General features: G+C 60.6%; 1 protein-coding gene across 2 annotated transcripts; it reads right to left on the reverse strand.

Moving 5' to 3' along the window:
• Window positions 1–1,899: 1,899 nt before the first annotated feature.
• Window positions 1,900–20,514, reverse strand: ZNF316 (zinc finger protein 316). Of its 2 annotated transcripts, XM_044746460.2 has the most exons (7): window positions 20,361–20,490; window positions 16,744–17,001; window positions 16,086–16,408; window positions 15,743–15,864; window positions 14,763–14,889; window positions 14,098–14,211; window positions 1,900–6,685 (listed from the first exon to the last, which is right to left on the reverse strand). In XM_044746460.2, the coding sequence occupies exons 3-7, from the start codon at window positions 16,378–16,380 to the stop codon at window positions 4,371–4,373; spliced, it is 2,973 nt and encodes a 990-aa protein (XP_044602395.2). In that variant the 5' UTR covers window positions 16,381–16,408; window positions 16,744–17,001; window positions 20,361–20,490; the 3' UTR covers window positions 1,900–4,370. The 2 variants fall into 2 exon arrangements, with proteins under 2 accessions (XP_044602395.2, XP_070340264.1); XM_070484163.1 differs by lacking the exon at window positions 16,744–17,001 and having other exon boundaries at window positions 20,361–20,514.
• Between the last annotated feature and the right edge of the window lie 9 nt (window positions 20,515–20,523).

The following is a 20,523-nucleotide window of genomic DNA, read 5'->3' on the forward strand; positions in this document are numbered from 1 at the left end:
CGGGATCCGAACCAGCAAACCCTGGGCTGGCGAAGCGGAACATGCGCACTTAACCACTGCGCCACCAGGTCGGCCCCTCAGTCCTATTTTCTGCTCCACCAGTTACCCTCTATTCCACAGAGACCTACTTCCAGAAGCCGCCCATCCTCTTGCTCAAATTGGACTGATGTACAGCTATCATCCTGGACATCCTGGACGGGTCCCACTATTTCCTACATCCCGCATCTCCCTCTTTCTTGGTTGATTCTTTCATTTTCTGACATCCCTCTTAAGAGTGGTTAATGGATGGTAAATTTTCTCAATTCTCACCTGTCTAAAAATATCATTATTTGTTGTCGTAACTGGAATAGCTTGGCTGGATATAGAATTCTAGATGGAAAATTATTTTTTCCTTAGGGGAAAAAGAAATCAACCTAGTAGCACTGAGCACCCCCGCACTCCAATTGTAGTCCCTAAATGTCATTTTCCACTAAAGGAATCAGGGCTCCTTGGGGAATTGGCTGATTACACGTTTGGGGTAGGAAATTTTCAGGATAAGCCTAGGACTTCTTGTTATACCAGAAAGTAAGGAAGCTCTGAACTTGGATGGGGTGGGAACATTTTATAGCCACTGCCACAGAAATACCTTAGCAAAGCCATGAGTTTTCTAAATAACCTATTTACATATTAAAAAGAAATAAGAGAAATGCAAGCCATTCATCTCTCCGCAAAATGAAGAACAAAGCAGAGATTCAAACGACGGTTGATGCCCCGTGTTGGCGAGGCCGTGGACCACCAGGACTTTCCCACTGCACCGGGAGAACGTGCTGTTGGACAGGAGTTAGCCTTTCTCAATGGCAATTCAGCTATATCCAAAATTTTAAATATGCATGCCCTTTGACCCAGCAACGTCACTTCTAGGACTTTCTCTCATATAGATACATTAAAAACCTACATAACTGCACAGATCTATGTACAAGAATCTACTTTGCAGCCCTGTTTGTAATAGTGAGAATTGGGAAACAACCCAATACCCTTTGATAGTGTAGTTGCGTAAATTATGGCACATCCACAAAATGAAATGCTATGATGGAGCAGTTAAAATGAGTGAGGTAGGTAGCTCTGTCAGGTAAGAAAGAATGTAATAGCTTGCCAAAGTTGCAAGGGAATATGTAAAGTATGTCCCTAGTTTTAAGACATTTCCACTTCCGTAGAAGAAATGTGCTCCCACACCATTTGCATCAACCATGATGCCCCATATGGTCTGACTCCTCACGAGATGAAAAGTGTGTAACATATTTTTGTACTATTGGGACTTACAACTAGCGTGTGTTTTATAATCAGGAAAAAAATAATGAACAAGGATCATAAAGCTTTATTTAATAAATATAACCCAAAACTTCAAAATATTTTATTCCATAGGTAGCCAATTAGAGAGAGAGAGAGTTAGAGGGAAATGTTTGAAGAGATTGAGTGAAAGGGTTGGAGGAAAGGCAGGAGCTTGGGGAAGTTTGAGCAATAGAGAAACAGGAAAATGGCAAAGGTAGGTGAAGGCGAGGGGTGCTCAGGGGCTCGTGGTCCTCGAAGTACCACCTTTCATGGGTCACATCTCACGGGCCGCTGGGGGCTTCCATTCCTCCTTGGCAATGATGGGAGATGCTAAACTGACACATGCGGAATCAGGACTCCAGAAATCCCGAAGTCCTCTCAAAACCAGGAAGGCTGTCTACGTTATTTCTGTGACCATCAGGGTTGTTTTATTTTCCCCCCTAAAACAAAGTATTTGGCTGGACAACTGTGAGCTCTATCGGGGAATCATTTAACTGTTCTGAAGAGACTTTGCGATCCTTGAGGTCACCCATTTTTAACTAGATCTTAACATCCACCTGCTACTGAAAGACTGGGTTTTGTTCTGATACCTCCGAATCACATTTGAAAAGAAAATTTACTTCATAGTTCACATTTTTCAAATCCATGGGAAAAGGATGGGAGGGTCAGGCCTCGTCACGAGGACAAAGCGGAGTGAGAAGAAAGCAGTCAACGGATCAGTCCAGAGGAAGGGGTTTGGGGCTGTGGGGAGCAGGTGCCCTGGCACAGAGCGGGTGGACCTGGATAAACCCACATGGCCGTGGGGCCTCTGAGGAGGGGTCTGTGACTCAGGAGTGTCTGGACCACAAAGAAGGGGACCTGGCTCTCTCCTTTGACTATGGGGAGGCTGGCCAAAACAAACCTGAACACAGTAACGTCCCGAGATAGGTGTGTGTGTTCCAAGGAATGTGTGGCAGTCGGGGGGGCCACTGGGGACTCCTGGAAAGACTTGGTGGACACAGACAGCAGGGGGTCAAAGCTCGTCTGCGGCTGACGCCTCATGGGCCAAGGCTAGTTTCTGTCAAGGGAAACCCCTACAAAAAAGTTTGTGGAAACCAGATGGGCCTGAGGCCTTGCAGAGCCTCCGAGGCACCGAGGAATGGCAACAACATGGAATCCACTCAGAAAGCGCATTTCTCCACTCTTTATTAAAGCTAGGCCCTCCTGCCGACAGCTTCACACAAGGCAGTAGCAGGGGGGGCCCAGAAGGGGCCCAAGGGTATGCATTCGAGGGCCGTATCAGGAGGATGGGCACGGAGCCAGACCCTGGCCGTGCGAGGCTAGCCCACCTTGCCCTTGGCCCTTTCTGAGGCTCCTGTCCCACAGGGAGAGAAGACAAACCGGGGACAGAGGGGACATCCCCCAGCACTGCTGATGCCTCCCCCGGGCCCCTGCCCTCCTCACCACCCCACCCCACCCGCCACCTCACCCAGCCAGCCCCCTCCTCGCCACCACCATCCACGCCCTCTTCCCACCCTTGACTACTCTGCCTCCTACCCCGCCCCCAGCCCCAGCAGCCAAGGCCTCAGGCCCCAAGGCCATGTCTACGCTAAAACAGACGGAACAAGGTCTAGAAGGGAATGCAACTGCTTCTGAATCTCAGTTTTCTGGCCCCACTCACATGGCCCAAAGGGCATTAAGGGGGAGGAGTCTCGCATGAGCCGTGCCCCAGCTGCCTGCCCGCTGGCTCCCCACGGCCCAGCCCAGAGCATGTGGTACGGCCAGGTGTAGGCCTTGCATAGTTGGGTGTTCGGTTTGTCATGGAGCCCCGGGCTCAGGTCCACACCCCCGAGGTGGACCCCACTGTGCAGACTGCCTGCTCTGTGGAACGGGAATCTAACAGAAACACTACTTGCTTCTAGTGTAGGATAATGACAGAAGCCGAGTTAAAGGGACCTGCAGACGTCATAAGGCCCTAATGGGATGTAAGAAATGATCCTGCTACCCACCTCAGTCACTTTACAATTGCTTATTAAATCTAAACAGCGCTGGGCTCAGAAGGGCAGAGCCCCACGTGTCCACCTACTCCCGGAAAGGTGGCAGCCCCGGGAGTTGAAGGCTGGGGCCCCCAAGGCTCTCTGAGTATGCCACCTCCCGCTACCCAAGGTCAGGGTACCAAAGGACTCAAAAGGGAGGCTGAGACAAATTGACCGGCGTGACTAGCGCCTGGCTGACCTCGGTGCTCAAGTGGGGTGCGGGGAGTGAGCGACTCCGAGAATAAGGCTTCAAGCTCCCTCGGGACCCTTCCAACTGCAACCCATCCGCCCGGGGCCACCAATTTGGTTTCTGGCTTTTTCTCCTCCTCCCAGATTCTTCAGCCTATACACGAGATGGAAATAAACATCCACAGCCAACAGAATGCAAGCTCTCCGCCCCCTGGGTTAGGGAGGAACATGGGCCTTTGGAAACCCTCAAGGCATCCCCTCGCCACGCACACACGACTTACAACTTTCCGGACATGCTCAAATAACCAAAAGGTCCCTGAAGTCTCCCACTGAGGAATGGAAAGAAGTCGTCTGCCAAACCCACCGGAGCAGCCAGATCCTCTGCCCTCGACCACCCCACCCTCCCCTTGACGCAAGGGCTTCCCCTCCCTCGCTGTAAAACCCAGTTCCAAACTCATAAGCCACCTTTCCCCCGGGCCACCTAAATCGAATTCCGAGTAAAATAAATAACATCGCTTGCCATCCCTACCGCTTGGCTTCACAGCACAGACCCAGGGATGTCGCAGTCTTTCCGGGGTGGCCGTCCCCTGCCCTCGCCGCCTCCGCGCGGCGCTCCTCTCCCCATGCGCCCCCCACGCGGCCTTACGAGCTCGGCGGCCCGGCTCCGTGCGCCGGGCAGGAGGGAAGCCCGAGGCCAGGGGTCGAGCACCGGGGCTGAGGGGAAGGCACCGCACCGGACTGGGACCCTCAGCCCCCGAGGCCAGAGGAGCGAGGGGCGGGCGCGCAGCGGCCGGCGCCCGAGCCGCCCCGAGGAAGGGCCGGCGGCCTAGCGGGCCGCACCTCCGTCCGCCTCGGCCTTCACAGGATGCTCTCCTCGTAGGCGCTCGAGGGCCCCGCGAACGCAGCCGCCGGCTCGGAGCCGAAGCTCGTCCCGCCCGCGAACTCCAGCAGGGTGCTGCCGCGCTCCCCCGGCCCGGAGCCCGCGCCCGGCGGCCCCTTGGCGGGCGCCTCGGCCTTGGGCGCCGGGGCCGCGGGAGCCGCCGAGCCGGGCGCGCCGGCGGCGCCGCGGTGCGTCTTCATGTGGGTGAGCAGGTGCGAGCTCTGCGAGAAGCGGCGGCCGCAGTTGGCGCAGGCGTAGGGCCGCTCGCCCGTGTGCGTGCGCTGGTGCGTCACGAGCACCGAGCGCTGCGAGAAGCGCTTGCCGCACTCGGGGCACGGGAAGGGCCGCTCGCCCGTGTGGCCGCGCCGGTGCTTGGCCAGGTTGGAGCGCTGCGCGAAGCCGCGGCCGCAGTCGCTGCAGCGGAAGGGCTTCTCGCCCGTGTGCGTGCGCCGGTGCCGCTTGAAGTCCGAGCTGTGGCCGAAGCCCTTGCCGCAGTCGGGGCAGCGGTGCGGCTTCTCCTCGGCGTGCGCCCACTGGTGCCGCGTCAGCGCCGCGCTCTGCCCGAAGCGCCGGCCGCACTCGCCGCACGCGTAGGGCCGCTCGCCCGTGTGCGCGCGCCCGTGCGCCGTCAGGTGCGCGCGCCGGCTGAAGCCCGCGCCGCACACGCCGCACACGAAGGGCTTCTCGCCGGTGTGGCCGCGCACGTGCGCCGCCAGGTGCGAGCCGCGGGCGAAGCGCGCGCCGCACTCGGGGCACGGGAAGGGCCGCTCGCCCGTGTGCGTGCGCCGGTGGCGCGCCAGATGCGAGCCGTACACGAAGCTCTTGCCGCAGTCGGCGCAGCGGTGCGGCCGCTCGCCCGCGTGGTAGCGCTGGTGCTTGGCCAGCGCGGCGCGGCGCCCGAACGTCTTGCCGCAGTCGGAGCAGATCCACGGGCTCTCCTCCTCGGCCAGCGCGGCGGGCGCCGGCTCGGCCAGCAGCCCCCCGACGGCGGGCCCGAACGCGCGCAGGCCGCCGCCGCCCCCGGGCCCGCCGCCACCGCCGCCGAAAGGGTCGCAGGCCAGCCCCGCGCCCTCCACCAGGGAGAGCCGCGCCCCCAGGGGCCCGGGCAGGGGGCGCCCGTCGGCCGGCAGCCGCTCCCCGAAGTCCGGGAGGCCCAGGATCGGGAAGCCGTCCGGGTGGAGCCAAGACTTGGGGTGCACGGGGAAGTGGAAGCCGAGCGGGTGCGAAGAAGGGCCTTCGCCCTCCCCCAGGCCGTTGCCCAGCTCCAGGAACCGCCTGTCGGGCTCGGGGTCCTCCTTGCCCCCGGGGGTGGGCGCCTCCTCCGCCGCCGAAGCCTCTCTGGCCTCGGCTTCGGCCTCTCCGTCCGCCTCGCTGGCCTCAGGCTCCTCGGGCCCGGCCTCGGCCTCCTCGGGCCCCGCCGCGGGGCCCGGCTCGCAGGGCTCCCGCCGAGGGCCGTCGCCGCCGGGCTCCGCGCAGCCGCCGCCGCGCCGGTGGCGCTGGAAGTCGGCGCGGAGGCGGAAGGCCTGGCCGCAGTCGGGGCAGCAGTGCGGCCGGTCGGCCGTGTGCACCGCCTGGTGCCGCGCGAGCGCCGAGCTCTGGCTGAAGCTGCGGCCGCAGTGCGGGCACGGGTAGGGCCGCTCGCCCGTGTGCGTGCGCTGGTGCGTGACCAGGTACGAGCGGCGCCCGAAGCCCGCGCCGCAGAAGGCGCAGCGGTAGGGCCGCTCGCCCGTGTGGATGCGCCGGTGCGTGACCAGGTGCGACTTGTAGACGAAGCGCTTGCCGCAGTCGGGGCACGGGAAGGGCTTCTCGCCGGTGTGCGTGCGCTGGTGGATGGCCAGGTGCGAGCGGTACACGAAGCCCTTGCCGCACTCGTCGCAGCCGAAGGGCTTGACGGCCGCGTGGTAGCGCTGGTGCTTGGCCAGCCGGGACCGGTGCGGGAACACTTTGCCACACACGTCGCACGTGGTCTCAGGCCGCCCGTCCGGAGCGGCCAGGGCGGCTGGGAACGCCCAGGGCGCCAGCAGGTTCGCGCCCGGCTCCCGGCCCGGCAGGAAGGGCTTGGCCTCGGACCCCTCCGCCAGGACCCCGAGGCCGCCGGGGTCGGGTCCCCACCCCTCCGGAGTCTGCGCTGAATCCGAGTCGTCCGGACCCCACGTCCCAGGCACGTCTCCCACGCCGTACGCCGCGGACCACAGTCCGGGGGGTTCGTTCTCCTCTTCAGCCACCTCCGCCAGGAAGTCCTCGTCGTCTTCCTCCTCGTGGTCCTCTATGTCGTCGGTCCAGAACCAGGCCCCTGAAGGCAACAAGGGAAAGGCAGAAAGGAGAGGTGAGAAGAGGCTGCGACAGGATCCCTGCAGGTTCCTGCCCCCAGAACCGCGGCTTCCGCGGGACCCCAAGCGCATGAGATGGGAGCGTCCATCCAGTGGCGGCCAGGACGCCTCCATTCCACGGAAGTGAGAGGCTGTGCACCGAGCACACACGGGGCAGTGAAGCCACCGCTTCCCCAGTGAGGAGGAAGTTTGCAGACGGGAGAAAGGCGTACGGCGGTGTCCCTCCGAGGAAGGCGGAGGTTCCTTTACCTCTTACTATCTTCCAACGGCCTTAACTAATTCCTCTTCCAGACCCCCAGCTCCCTCCAGGGCTCGCCGCACGAACAGGGACGCTCTACAAAGTGGGTGACCCTCCAGGTTCCTGTGAAACCAGGGGCTAAGCCCAGAACAGGGGTCCTGTGCCCAGAAAAACAGACAGACGCCTGGGCTGTTTTCTCCGAAGCCCCTTGTCTCCCAGAGAACTGCACCTCCCTGGCCTGCTTGGCCCGAAGCATCCAGGACTCCAGCACCAGCACCTCCTGCCGCCGGGCTGCTGACACCTGCCTTTGTAAGCAGCTCATCTTTGCTCAGCATCCCACCCCCTCTGGATTCTTCTCCACCAGCCTCAGGCTGGCTGGCGGCCAGGGGTCTCCCTCCCACCCCGGGAGCAGAACCAGGGAAAGCTGCCCTGGCCAGAAAGGTCTAGGAGACCCCTGGCTCTCTGCACCCACCCTAACAGGCTTCAGCAACTGTGCGCGCACAGCCAGCCTTCCCTCCTAAGCAGCCCTAAAGCTTGGCTTTCTCTGAGTGGCTGTGCATCTGGGAAACAGTCCCAAGTCGGTTAAGGCTGGCTGAGCTGCCAGCACCTGCCCATCACAAAAGGCCAAGGACCCCCGAGCTCCTGCGGTCCTGGCCCTCCTCCACCAAGCTGCACCCAACCTCTCCCTCCAGGGCAGAGCACGGGTCTGCAGTCAGGTCTGGAGGACTCCCCGTTTGTAAAATGGCGTCCCAATATGCTGCCGTCACAATACACCCAGGGGGGACTAATATTTATGGAGCAGGCAGTAAGTCACACGGAAAAGAAGGGAGCGCGCCCGGCCCAGCTGCTCCAAAGCACTGCGCGTCTGCTTTCTCACAAACACTCTGCCCCAGGTGTGCCCACCTCAGAACCCCAGCATCTGGAAGGTTCAGCCCCAGCAACAGGGGTAGGAATCCACTCTGGCACCCCGGCCCCGTCCTCCGCCAAGGCTGTGGCTGGGGTCAGTGTCACCTGGCAGGTGAGCCTGCAACACTGAGTCCTGCCCCCGTGGGAAGGCCAGGGCTGGGGGGGCTGCCTGGCCTGGCTCAGCCCTTGTCCGGTGTTCTGCATGGCACACCTACACCTATGGTGATGCGCTCACACGGGGAAAAGAGCACAGTGCCGAGTGAACAAGGCCAGACAGAACCGCACAGGCATGATTTCAGCTTGAAAAAAACATGCATCGTACACAAAAACGGGTTATTTTATTTTTCATACTCCGCAATCTTCCTGTTTTCTCGTTAGTAATATTATACTATTATAGTAAAAATAAGCTTTAAATGAAAGACAAAGTTTCCTGACACTAAGCAGAGTTTACCACCAGATGCCACCCACGACCATGAGTGAGTGACAGGAAGCGGTGGGGCGCCTGGAACAGCACAGAGAAGGCCCAGCTCCTCCTCCTGTGCAGGCTGGAGCGCCCCTAAGGGCGGTGGGGATGGTGGAGGGACAGGCAGTGTTGCCCAATGGTCAGATCAGCGAGGAGTTCTCTCAGTGAGTCTCAGAAAAGATTTCACCTCTAGACTCTGGTGGGGGGCTTAAGTAGTTTTAATTAGAGACCCCCTAAGGCAGGGGAATTCAAGCTGAGGAACAAGCACAATGTCTTAATGGGGTGAGTGTGTCCCCAGGAGCTAGCCAGGGGTCAGTGAGCGCTTGCTGGATAAGAGGTGGACAGCCAGACCAAACGGGGGGGCCCGCCGCAGCTACTCAGAGCTGGGGGGGGGTACAGGTCCCAATGACTCCCCCACAACACCTCTGCCTTGGGGTCAGAGGGCAACGGAAAGCCCCTGGCTGGGGGCTGTGAGCCCTTGCCCTGCCCCCGCCCCCAGCCTCTGAGCAACAGTGGGCTCTGCAGAGGGGGCCGATCCTGGGAGGGGACCTGGGGCACCTCATCATTAGCTCTGGAGCTGGCACGGCCATTGTCCAAGAATGAGAAAATACTGGGGGCCGGCCCGGTGGCGCAGCGGTTAAGTTCGCACGTTCCGCTTCTCGGCGGCCCGGGGTTCGCTGGTTCGGATCCCGGGTGCGGACATGGCACTGCTTGGCAGCCATGCTGTGGTAGGCGTCCCACGTATAAACTAGAGGAAGATGGGCACGGATGTTAGCTCAGAGCCAGGCTTCCTCAGCAAAAAGAGGAGGACTAGCAGTAGTTAGCTGAGGGCTAATCTTCCTCCAAAAAAAAAAAAAAACCAAGAATGAGAAAATACTAAACGTACAGCAAGGCGGTGGAGGCCACCATTGACACCGAGCGAGGGGGAGTAAAGGCATCCAGGTCCCTGGGCACCCCGAGACAAAATCTCCGGAAGCAGCAGGGCCACCAGAGGGGACCCAGAGGGAGACCAGCCTGCCCCGAGGCCAGGCTCTGTTCTCTCGTCTTCTGCTGCACAAGTGGCCCAGGGTCTGGAGGCGTGGGCCCTGGAGCTGGGGTGTCCAGTGTAAGGGTTACTCCCAGCTGCGGTGGGGACAGGGTTCCCAGGGGGTTGGCTGGCTCTCAGATCCAAACCTGTTTCGGATCCACATGAGGATTCACAGTTTACCTGTTAAGACCAGAGCCGGGCAGGGGGGACGCTCTGACAGGACATTTCTCAAGGCGGCCCAGGGACTCACATGTGGCCGCCGCTACCAGAACCCACAGGGGGAGAGTCCAGACATGGACCCTGGGGAGTGGGAGCCGGCACCTCGTCTCCCTAGACACTGGCTCCCAAGGACTCTGACCTGGGTGATGACTAGCTAGGGCCAGTGCTGAGGGCCGACCAGTGGCCTTGGAGCAGAGCCCCCAGAGACCTCCATGAAGTGGCCTATTGGGACACTAATAAAAGGTCTGAGGGGAAGGTGAGGGCCCTGAGGCCACATGCCTGGTGCACCTGTGTCCCTGAGCTGCTGAGAGGAGGACTGAGGGCCACTCAGCATGCCCTGTGCGCACCGCCCTAAGAAGCGGGGCACTTCCTACAACTCCCACCCCTGTTTGGGACCCCCAAGACCCGCCCCCAGGCCAACATGACCGGGGCCAGGGAGTCAGCTGTGGGTCTGCCCTGACTAAACCCACCCCTGCCAGGCCGGGTCCACAAGTGCAGGACCTGGAAGTGGGTCACATGAGGAAAGTCACCACCTGCCCCTGATCCTCCATCCAGACTCAGGCAGGCTCGAGGAGAGTCCCCCCCCCCCAGGAACACTCACAAAGGAAAGACGCAGACAAGGGTGGGATGCCCACAGCTGCAGGCAGGCTCCTTCCTCCCCGCTGAGCAGGAATTCAGGAACCCAGGCTGTGCTCGGGGGAGACGACAGCTCTGCGCTGGGATCCAGCTTCCAGCTGCACAGTCCTCGGGGTGACACATCTGGAAGGGGGCTCTCCCAAGGACAGGCACTGGGCCCACCCCCATGGCTGGAGGGTGACCTCTCTGGCCTCGGTCCCCGCACCTGCGCCATGCAGACAGAACACCAAGGACAGGTACTAACAGGAAGCCGAGGCCAGGCCCTTCCTCACTAACCGCTGGCTCATCCCTCACATGCAATTCTGAAGACAAAGCCGGGCCAGGGGATGCTCCCGCCCTCGTCCGCCCCATCACGTCTGAAAGCGGATCAGGCCCCTCACACCGGCACTCGGGAACTCCGGCTCCCTGCTTGAGTGCTCCTTCCCCTTCTGCCACGCCAAGCCGAGGGGTCTGAGGCAAGGACCTAAGCACCTTGTCCCTGGCTCAGACTGGAAAAGGGTGATTCAGTGACACCAAGGTGCCCTCAGGGGTGTGGCAAAGGGAAGACCCACACTAAGGCCTGGCCCCCCAAGTTCTCCTGGGCAGACAAGCCCAGCTCAGGTGCTCATGGGCCATGTGAGGTGGACACACCTGCAGGCTGTGACAGCCTCCACCTGCTGGGGGAGGTGGGGGGGGGGCGCCGTGAGGGTGCCTGGCGCCAGGTGCCTCCACTCCACAGCTGCTCCTGTGAGTGTCTCCTCTCCAGAACCGCTGATGCTCGCCAACCAGACTCTCTCACCCGAGTGTGTTTCTGCCTCTCACTGCTTTTTAGACTCTCTGTCCTTTCCCGTGTAATATCTAAGCCGGTTTAACCGTGTGCGGTATTTCTCTTCTATCCTTCACTTTCACATGAGGGGCAGGCACAGTAGTCAAGGAGGAGGTTACCGGCTGTCCCCACTGGGGGCCAGGCCACACTGGGAGACAGCACAGGGGTACAAAACACAGTGCCTGCTCTTACAGAGTGTGCTGGAGAAGGCAGGCAGGAAGCAAGGATGCAAGAGGATGCAAATGTCTAGGCAGGGTCACCTCAGAAGGCAGTGAGGGCTGCGAATGCAGGGAGCGTCCCGGAGCACTGGGGGAGGGCGTGATCCTGGAGCCAAAGTGCTCGGTGGGGACCTCAGAGCTGAGCCAGCCACATGAAGGGCACTGACGGCAGAGCAAACAGCAGGTACAAACACCCTGAGGCAGACGAGAGCTTGAGGAGAGGCTGTCTGTGGAGCCTGGAGGGGCGGCAGGCCTCACAGCCATGGCACACAGCCCAGTGTGTCAAGCGCACAAAGAAGCCTCCAGAGGGTAAGGCAGCCAGAAGCTCAGGGACACCTGCGACCACATGCCTGACAGCCTTGTGCCAGCTGGGGACAGGGGTGGGGCAAGGAAGGCAGAGGGACAAGGACTACTCAGGCATGCAGCCAGGCCCACACAGGTGCCAGGGACACTGCAAGAGGGGACCGGGGTAGGAAAAGTGGTGCCACTACAGGTTCAGGGTCACTGGGAGATGCCCATGAGATACCTGAGTGGAGGTGTCAAACAGACAGTCAGACAGACAAGGTCAGGGCTGGAAAGAGAAGCTGAGGATGGACAGCCTAAGTATACATGGCACTTAGAGCCCTGGCACCAGCTGGGGTCACCTACAGAAAGAATGGGAGATGACGCAGTACCGTCCTGGGCTTGTAAAGAAGTGAGGGCAGGTGGAGAAGCAGCCAGGAAGGCAGCAGAGAAACGGGCGTGTGTGTGGGGTCCTGGGGGCCCATCTCAGAGAGCAGAAAAGCCAACTCCACAAGGAAACAAGGCCAGACCACCAGGCCATGGTGGCCATGGTGTCCTCAGGGGTCTGTGGTCAGCCTGCAGGCATGCTCTTCTCCAGCCGTGTGCCCTGGACCAGTGTAGATGGGGAGAGGGCAGAAAACGGAGGTTAGCCGGGGACAGGGATCTGCCAGGTGACTAGGTGGCACTGGCGAGGGAGGGAGGGACCCTGCCCTCTAAGCCGGCTGAGGAGAAAGATGGCAGAAGACGGGGTCAGAAGAGGCAGGAGAGTGCAGACCAGAGAGCTGGAGGTGGGGCCGAGTGAGGAGCTGGCCGGGTGGAGGGAGTTGAGCCAACTCAGCTGGCTCAGCTGCACAGATACGAACGCAGGGAGCAGAGCAGAGGGACCACTGAGCAAACAGGTGACAGTTACAGTTAAGAAGGAAGCCCTAGCCGGAGTCGCTCGGCCTGCGCTGACCGCAGCATCTGCTACTCTGTCCCCTCCCAGCAGACAGGAACCACATCTAAGACTATGCCTGGATCCTGCAGCCACTCGGGCTCCACAGATGGGTGGGGCTACATCCCAGGTCCACCCCCCCTGGCACAGTGACTGGCCACAGGGGAGGCAGAAGGGCACTGGCCCAACAGCCAGCCCCCTCAAGGAGATGCCAAGCTGCGGTCAGGTTCACAGGCCATGTGGTGGGGACCACTCAGGCTCGAGCCTGCAAGAGGCTCCACCTTAGGACCCTCCAAGAAGCATGGAGAACGGAGGCACATCTAACTACATGACAAGAGACTGGTCAAAGCCGGCCTGTGGTCCCTTCACCTCCAGGTGGCTTTTCCGAGATGTGCCCATAAACAGTGCACACCTCCCACTAAGACCGTCTGAGAGGTGTCACCTGCATCCCAGGCTCATCCTGGACGAGCCTCGACAGCCAGAGCCCTCCCGAGGCTGAAGCCCAGGAGGGATTCCAAGAGGCTCCCAGAGAAGGGGGAGCCCCACGCAGCAAGGCCGTGCTGCAACAGCATGCAAGTGAGGCCTGCAGCCTGAGCCCACCGCAGGCAAGTCATTCAACCACCACTTCAAAAGTCAACTTCCTCATCTGCAAGGTGAGACCAACAATCCCTCTCCCGCTATCTCACAGGGTTGTTATGAGAACAAAAAGCGTATGAGAAAGTACTTTGAGGCGTACAGGCACAGCGCTGTGTTTTTCCATATTTTTATTTTAAAACACATCTGTGAGCTCCTCCCAACCTATCCAGACATGTGACTGGCATGAGACGTCCAGTGCCCCTCACTGGGTTGGCATCACTCCAGCCCAAAGCCAAATACACCTACTGTGCGCGGGCCTCCACTGAACCTTCTGGAACACTGAGAATAGCTCACAGACCTCCAGGAAGCACCTCCACAGAATCAACAGTCTGTCCTCAGGTTGGAAATGATGGGTTAGTTCAAATTCTTTATTCTCCAGATGAATAACGTGAGGCTCACAGTTGGAGGAACAGAGCCAGGTCTGAGGTCTCCAGAGAAATGTGCCACCCTGAACACTCCTGTACGCATCTCTCCAAAATCGCCTCTCCAAAAGATCCAGAGCTGCCCGTCCAGGCCAGAGGCCTGCCCCTGGGCTTTACCAGGGACAGGAGAGAAGGCCGAGGGGGACCCTTTGTTCAGAGGTGGCCAAATGAGTGGAGAAGCCAGAGGACTGGCTCAAGTCTGGGAGCCGGAAAGGCCGGGTCGAGCCCTCCCAGGACCGACAGCCTGCTCGGCTCCTGCAGCTCGCCCTCTGAGCCAACAACGGGCCCTCACTTAGAAAAAGCAATCAGAGGCCCTAAAACTGGGACAAGGGATCATTTCTAAGGGCTCCTAAGAGGAACCTCTAGGTTCTCCAAGGACTTCTAGCCCTTTTGGGACTCCATGGACTGGAACCAAGAGGAGCCAACCCGCAACGGCAGAGGTTAGCCCATGGTGGCCTCCCTGTCCCCACAGAGTCCACCCCACAACGCAGACCACCAGCCAAGCCCGCAGCAGAGAGTGAGGCTGAAGGCCAGAGTCTCTGAGGAGCTGTGCTGGCAGAAACCCCACGGGATTCTGTCTCATGCTCACCTGTGTAGACGCCAGTGACAATGTCTCCCTCCTCAGGACGGGGACTATCTGGGACCCAAGGTTCTTCTCCTTGTTCCAGCCGGAAGATCAGATCTGGCTTGGGGATTGGGTATCCTGCCCGGGAGAAAAGCAGCCGCCAGCTACAGGGCTGCTCCTGGCAGGCCCTGCCCTCGCCCCACACAGCGCTGGCCCCATGCACTCCTCGGCCCCCTCCTCTTCTCCATCCTTCCCAGGACCAGCCCTCCGCCCCCCCTGCCTCCGTTCTGGGGATGCCACATTCTCTTCTCTCCAGAGCCTTGCCCTGTTGCCCCCAGCTCTCCTGCCAAGCGCCACCACACGCCTTCCTCAGCAGGGTGCCCACCCCTCTCCTCTGTCACCTGACTCCTCACCCCCCAAGGCCCCTGGGGAGTGTGCAGCACAGCTGGACGGGCAGCTCTCCAGAACATGTCCACCTAGCTGACGGCACTGCTGGGCCACAGCGGGTCCCCAGGACACGCCCCTGCCCAGAAGCCAGGGTGGTCCCGAGGGCTTCCCTGGGTGGTGGGCTGGCTCCAGCACCCACTTCTCCAAGACCCTGAGGTTCCCAAAGCCACCCTCTCAGACAGCTAAGCCCCTGGCAGCCATCACACCAGGACACCTCTTGGGGACAAAAGGCCCCTGCCTACCCAAGGACACCAGGATCCCATAGTTCTCCTGCATCACTTCCTTGTAGAGGTCCCGCTGAGCTGCATCCAGCCTCTCCCACTCCTCCAGGGAGAAGTACACAGCCACATCTTCAAAAGTCACCAGCCCCTGGAAAACAATGAGCCCTGGCCACTGCCCCAAGCTGCCCCAGGCGAGAGGCGGGGGAGCGCCTACGAAGAGAGCAACAGGAGAGACTTCAGCAGGGACTGACCGCGGCCCTGCAAGCTGGAGCTCATGGGGACGCAGCCCAACACCCCTCTGCCGGCAGGCCTACCAAGGCCCCACAGTACTGGGGGCGTCCGGGCCTCGCCACAGCCCTGGGAGGCAGGGACTCCATTCCCATCCAGAGACTGGGAGCCCAGGCTCGGAGAGGGTGGGTGCCCAGCTCACACGAGGCAGAGCCAGGACTCACACAGGGGTCAGGAGACAAGGAAGCCCCAGCCCCCACGGCCATGCTGCGTGGCCACCTAACACACTCCTACATCACTGTCTGGCTCAAGCCAGTGGTCACATCAGCAGCGTGAGGATCCATGCGTGGGTGGACAAGCGGCACCAAGTGAACTGAGTGTGGGCACTGGCGCCCAATCTGACTGGGCTCATCACGAAGCCAGAGCCTGGACGGGGACAGGCCCTCCAGGGAACGGGCACGGCCTGACTGCGGGGAGCCAGGCCAGTGAAGGAACTGTGCACAGTACAGGTCAGTGGGTGCCGGTCAACACGATCGGGACATTCCAGTGGCTCAGGAAGGGTCAGGCCCCCGGAGAGTGGAACCACATCGCCTGGGCTTGGGGCTAGAGATGCCCAGCCACTTCCTGCAGCCCCGTCCCGGCTCACAGCCTGGGCTCAGCCTGAGGACCAAGTGCCAGTGCCCCGCCTACAGGGGTCTCTAGGACAGCAGGTGCCAAGCTCCCCGGGAAAACCCTGCCTAGTTAACTGAACTCCAACCGAGAGGGCAGCTCACCTGAGACCCCGCTGTCAGGGAATCATCATCGTCGTCATCCTCCTCCTCCTCCTCCTCCTCCTCTTCGTCCTCCTCCAGGTCCTCGTCCCTAGGTGTGGCTGGCACCTGAGAGGCCTGCAGGGCTGAGGAGAAAGCTCTCTCAGGGGCCAGCTGCCTTTAGGATCAGGTCTCACGCCCTGGCCAACTTCTGCCCCTCCAGCAAGCCAGGTCAAGACTCCTGGCTACTCCCTCATTTCACAACCCGGCCTCCATGTGCCAGCTCCAGCCCCAACTTATCGGGCCAAAGAGTGCTCCCAGCCTGCCCTCTTCCGACCTCCCCCAAGGGCCAGCTCCTTTCTCTTACCCTTTTCCTGAAGACCTGGGGACTTGGTGTGACCACCACAGCCAAGGTGCTCCTGGGTCCCCAGCGCCTCACTCTGCTCCTCTGCCACCACCTCTGCTACACCCTCGGCCTCCTCCACCTCCGCCTGCCCCTCTGCCGCCTCCGCTTCCAGCTCCTCCACAGCCTCGTCCTCCGCTTCTTCCACCGCTATCTCCTCCTCCTCCTCTTCCTCCTGATCAGGATCACATTCCGACCCATGCTCGGCCCTCTCCAACAGGGCAGCTGGGGAGTCTGGAGCCGTGTGAAGGGCTGCCATCTTCTCTGGAAGCAAGCCTCAGCTCGGCCTGGAACACAGACGGGCGACGGAGATGAGCCGCGCCAGCATGCGCACACACGGTCCTCCGTGGGCCTCGCACCAGCCCCCTGGGAGGCAGGGTTTAGTACCCCCATCACATAGCAACAGCATCAGAGCTGAGGCAGGACCGGAGCTCTGTCTGTGATCTCATGTGGCAGATCTCATATGAGCCACTCTGTACCCAGAAAAGCTGCCCAAAGAGGCCCTCTCTGTGACCTTTATGCTCAAGGACCATGAGAATCATCGAGTCCAGGCAATGAGCTGAAAGGGGTGAGCACAGCCTGCAAGGAAGAGGCCCCTTGATATAAAGGAGGAGATGCTCACCTAGTTCTCAGCACACATGAGCTCGTCCAGCAGGGAGCGTTGGAGGACAGAGCTAAGCACGCGCAGGCCGCGGGCACGTGCGCAGTGTGATGGGGTGGGGCGAGGTGAAAGGTAGGACCAGGGCTCGTTCACCCCTGCGCAGGGGGCCTGCTCTGGGCAGCCAGCAGATCAGGCTCCTTCCTGTGAGAGGTGGCAGGGAAGAGGCCTGACGACACACTACCCTCCACATCTCCTCTACCCTCGTTCAGTCCAGGACATCTGGAAAAAGTGTGGCAGATGATGTAGATGCGACTTATCGCTAGACCAGCGAAGTGCTCTATGGTGTAAAGTGCCCTGTGACATCTCTTCCAGTTTGGGGACCAGAGAATCCTAAGAGCTGAACTGTCAAAGCTCCGGCAGTTCACATGCTCCTACTCTCACATGAGCGTCCCAGACAGCTCAGTGCAGGAGCTCAGGGGAGACCCGGCCGTGCTGCTGCACCGCCCAGAGCCTGGGGCTATGGGTCCGAGAGGGCCGGATGCTGCGGGCCCTGGGACCACACCTCCCTCCCAGCTGTGCATCCTTCACCAGCCCCAGTGGAGTCCCAAAGGCAGGAGAGAGTCACGGTTTTGACGAGCCAGTTTCAGTGGCTCCTTTTTTAAGTGTAAACCTAAGAACAGGTCCATCACCCAACACGGGCCCCATCAGTATCTCAGGCGTGAATGGGGTCATTTCGGACGTAAGACAAGCCTGCTACACATACAGCAACCCCAGAATCTGGGATGAGAGCATGAACCCCAGAAGGATCCTGAAACATCAGGCCACACAGCACAGTCGGGCCCAGCCCAGCTCATCCAGCTCTACTGGCGGACGGTGTCTGCCACAGAACCTCTACAGCAGGACACGGACACCCACACAAAGACGCCAGGGTCGTGAGAACAGCTGAGACTACTGGACACCTGTGAGAACTGCCCCGGGCTGAGCTTACTCCATAACTCATTGCTTTTTGACTAATTAGGCAGTGCACACTCATTTTCTGAACTGCTATGAGCTGCAGCTTTAAAATCTGCTTTAATAGAGTGAACTTGGAGCATTCATGTAGCTCCTCCCAGAGAACAAGGCCCGAGTCGAGGGGCTAGGAAACATCGGTGCCCAGGAGCCGCCTCTGTCCCAACCCTCACGCCCCCCCTGGCTGCCTCCAGCCCCATTCTAGATTCAGAATCACTTAGCCCAATGGTGCAGGTTGCAACACTATGCCTGGGGGGGCCACAGAGCCTCTCCCAGAGCCCACTCCTTGGTCTCCACGGCTCTGGGCATGTGAAGGTGCCTGAGATGTAGAAACGTGTGCCATGTGTCACCCTACCCACCTCCAGGAGGACAGAGCCCTGCCCAGCACGCAGGGCACCGAGAACACTCAGCAGAGGTTTCCCAACCACCATCCACCTCAGGCCCAGAAGAGAGCTTTTCTCACCCAGGCCTCAGGCTGCACATTCAGGCTGAGCCCAGATGCTAAACCAAGCCCAGTACTGCTTCCTCCTGCCTGGCCACCACCCAGAGCAGACTCCCACAGGCCAGGAGGCCATCTCCAAGGACCCACACACAAAAGAAGAAATTCCATGGCTTTGGAACAAAGTGGCCCCATGCTCGTCCCACCTCAGGACCTTTGCAATGTGCCATTCCTTCTCCCTGGAACTCTCCTGCCTTCTTCACTGACCCTCCAGAGGCAGGTCCTTGGGTTCTTGTTACACATAGTTCCTGGACCTTGCCCTTACAGCACCCACACATTTCATATACTTATCAAATTGTCTGCTTACTGCCTGTCTCCCCGAGTACACTGTCAACTCCAGGACGGCAGAAGTTCCTTTTGCTCATCTCTGAATCTCCCCATGCCAGACATATAGTTAGCAATCAAATATTTACTGAAAGAATGATTTTAAAGTCTGCAGTCAATGTCACAGACATAAGAGTTTTAAAACAGCATTTTGGCCCCACTGTCACATTCCAGAACAGACTAACTGCTGTTAAGGGTCCTTCAACCTGGAACCCATCCAAGAAGCACTGGCCAGTCTCTGCCTCCAAAGAGGCTGCAGCCTGAAGTCTCTCTCCCAAGAAATGCACCTGCCAGTGACCAGGGGAGGGAAGGGCCCAGCAGAGGTGGAGGTCGGAGTCACTCTGTAGATGGGATCCGGGCCCAGCACAGTCAGACAACTCACATACCTGGACCTAGAATCCAGAACAGAACAGCTCTGAAAAACGGACTGCAGTAACTTGGGCGCCAGGTTCCTTCTGCCTCCCCAGGCCGGGTGTGTGCCGGGCACGCTCCCCCAGACTCACACACTCTCCTGTCTTCTCTTTCCAGCCTGTCAGCCCACCAGAATCTCATTTTGCTCATTTCCTGGCATCTGATTTCAGATCAGAAGCCACAGAGGGTCAAGTAAGCAGCCTCACCAACATAAACCTCCCAGGTCATCCCAGACCCCGATTTCCGCTGAGACCCTGCATCCTAGTGCTACAGATACTTAGAACTGGGAGTGACAAAACGCCCTCCGAGGGGAGGAGGACCACAAAGACAGAAAGAAGTGGCAAAGGTTGAAAACTGTTAGAAACTCTCCCCGAAGTCCCAAATCTAGGGAACCTACAGAGAAAAGTAGGAGAAATGGTGGGTGCACATGTATCTAGACCCCTCCTCCCCTCTGGGAAGCCTTACTGACCACACTCCTGCTACTCAAAGCCTTCCACGTTTTCATCTTTTCCAGGAAGCTTTCCTTCCCTAACTGCCAGGATGCTCACTGTGTGTCCGTGGATCTGGGCTGTGCTACTCTCCTGGGCTTCCGCCTGGTGCCATCCCAGCTCCCCAAGGGCAGCCCCTCACTACGCTGGCCAACTAACCAGGCCTGCCAACACTTGTTGCACCTAACCAACTACCAAGGGCTCCCCACGCAGGGAGGGCCCGATCCTCCTGCACACCTCCTCTTCTCCCTGCCCACCGGGTCCTGCACCAAAGGCCAGCCCCTCTCCCACCTCTGCGGCTACATGGGGCAGACCAGACCCCATCCAATCCCAGGGATGGGTTCCTCTACCCGCCTACCAGTAGTAGAAGACAGCACAGCACCACTGGGGCCTCCATTTGCAGACAGGGGAGGACCCAGCCAAGGCCCCCGAGGTCACTAAGCAAGCTCGCTGGGGGCGCCATCTCTCCAGGGGGCTTACCGGACCTCCACCTCCCACGGAGGCCGTGTCGGTGACAGCCCCTCCTGGATGGGCGTGTCCCCGGGGGCAGCCGCGGCCCAACCCCCGCCCCTGGGGCCTAGACGGCGGCGGGCACCTCCCGCGAATCGCGCGTGTCCTCCCCAGCCCGCCTACGGCGCGCTGCCGCCCGGCCCGGCCCTGGGTCGGAGCCCGCCCCCACGCGCAGCCCGGGGTGGGGGTCGGGGGCCGGCCGTGCCGGGCGTGGGCGTGGCAGCCGAAGGCCCGGCCACAGCGCCGCTCCGGCCCCGCCGGGCGGCCGAGGCCCAGGCCCCGACGACCCCGCCGCCTCCCGCGCGGCGTCGAGGGGCGGCCCGCCCCGGCCCCACGCCCGCGCCCGCGCCCGCACCTGCCGCCCGCCCGCGCGCCGCGCGCCCGCCGCCGCCACTCACCGCGCGCCGGCCGAGCCGAGCCGCCGCCGCCACCACCGGGCCGGGCCGGGTCGGGCCTGCGCGCCCCGCGCTACACAAAGTGACGGCCCCAGAGCTGCGCGGCGGCGGCGCGTGGGCACCGGAAGTGCCGCCGCCGGCCCCGCCCCGCCCGCGCACACGGGGG

This window comes from Equus asinus, chromosome 14, assembly GCF_041296235.1.
Source record: "Equus asinus isolate D_3611 breed Donkey chromosome 14, EquAss-T2T_v2, whole genome shotgun sequence".
Classification (NCBI taxonomy): Eukaryota; Metazoa; Chordata; class Mammalia; order Perissodactyla; family Equidae; genus Equus; species Equus asinus.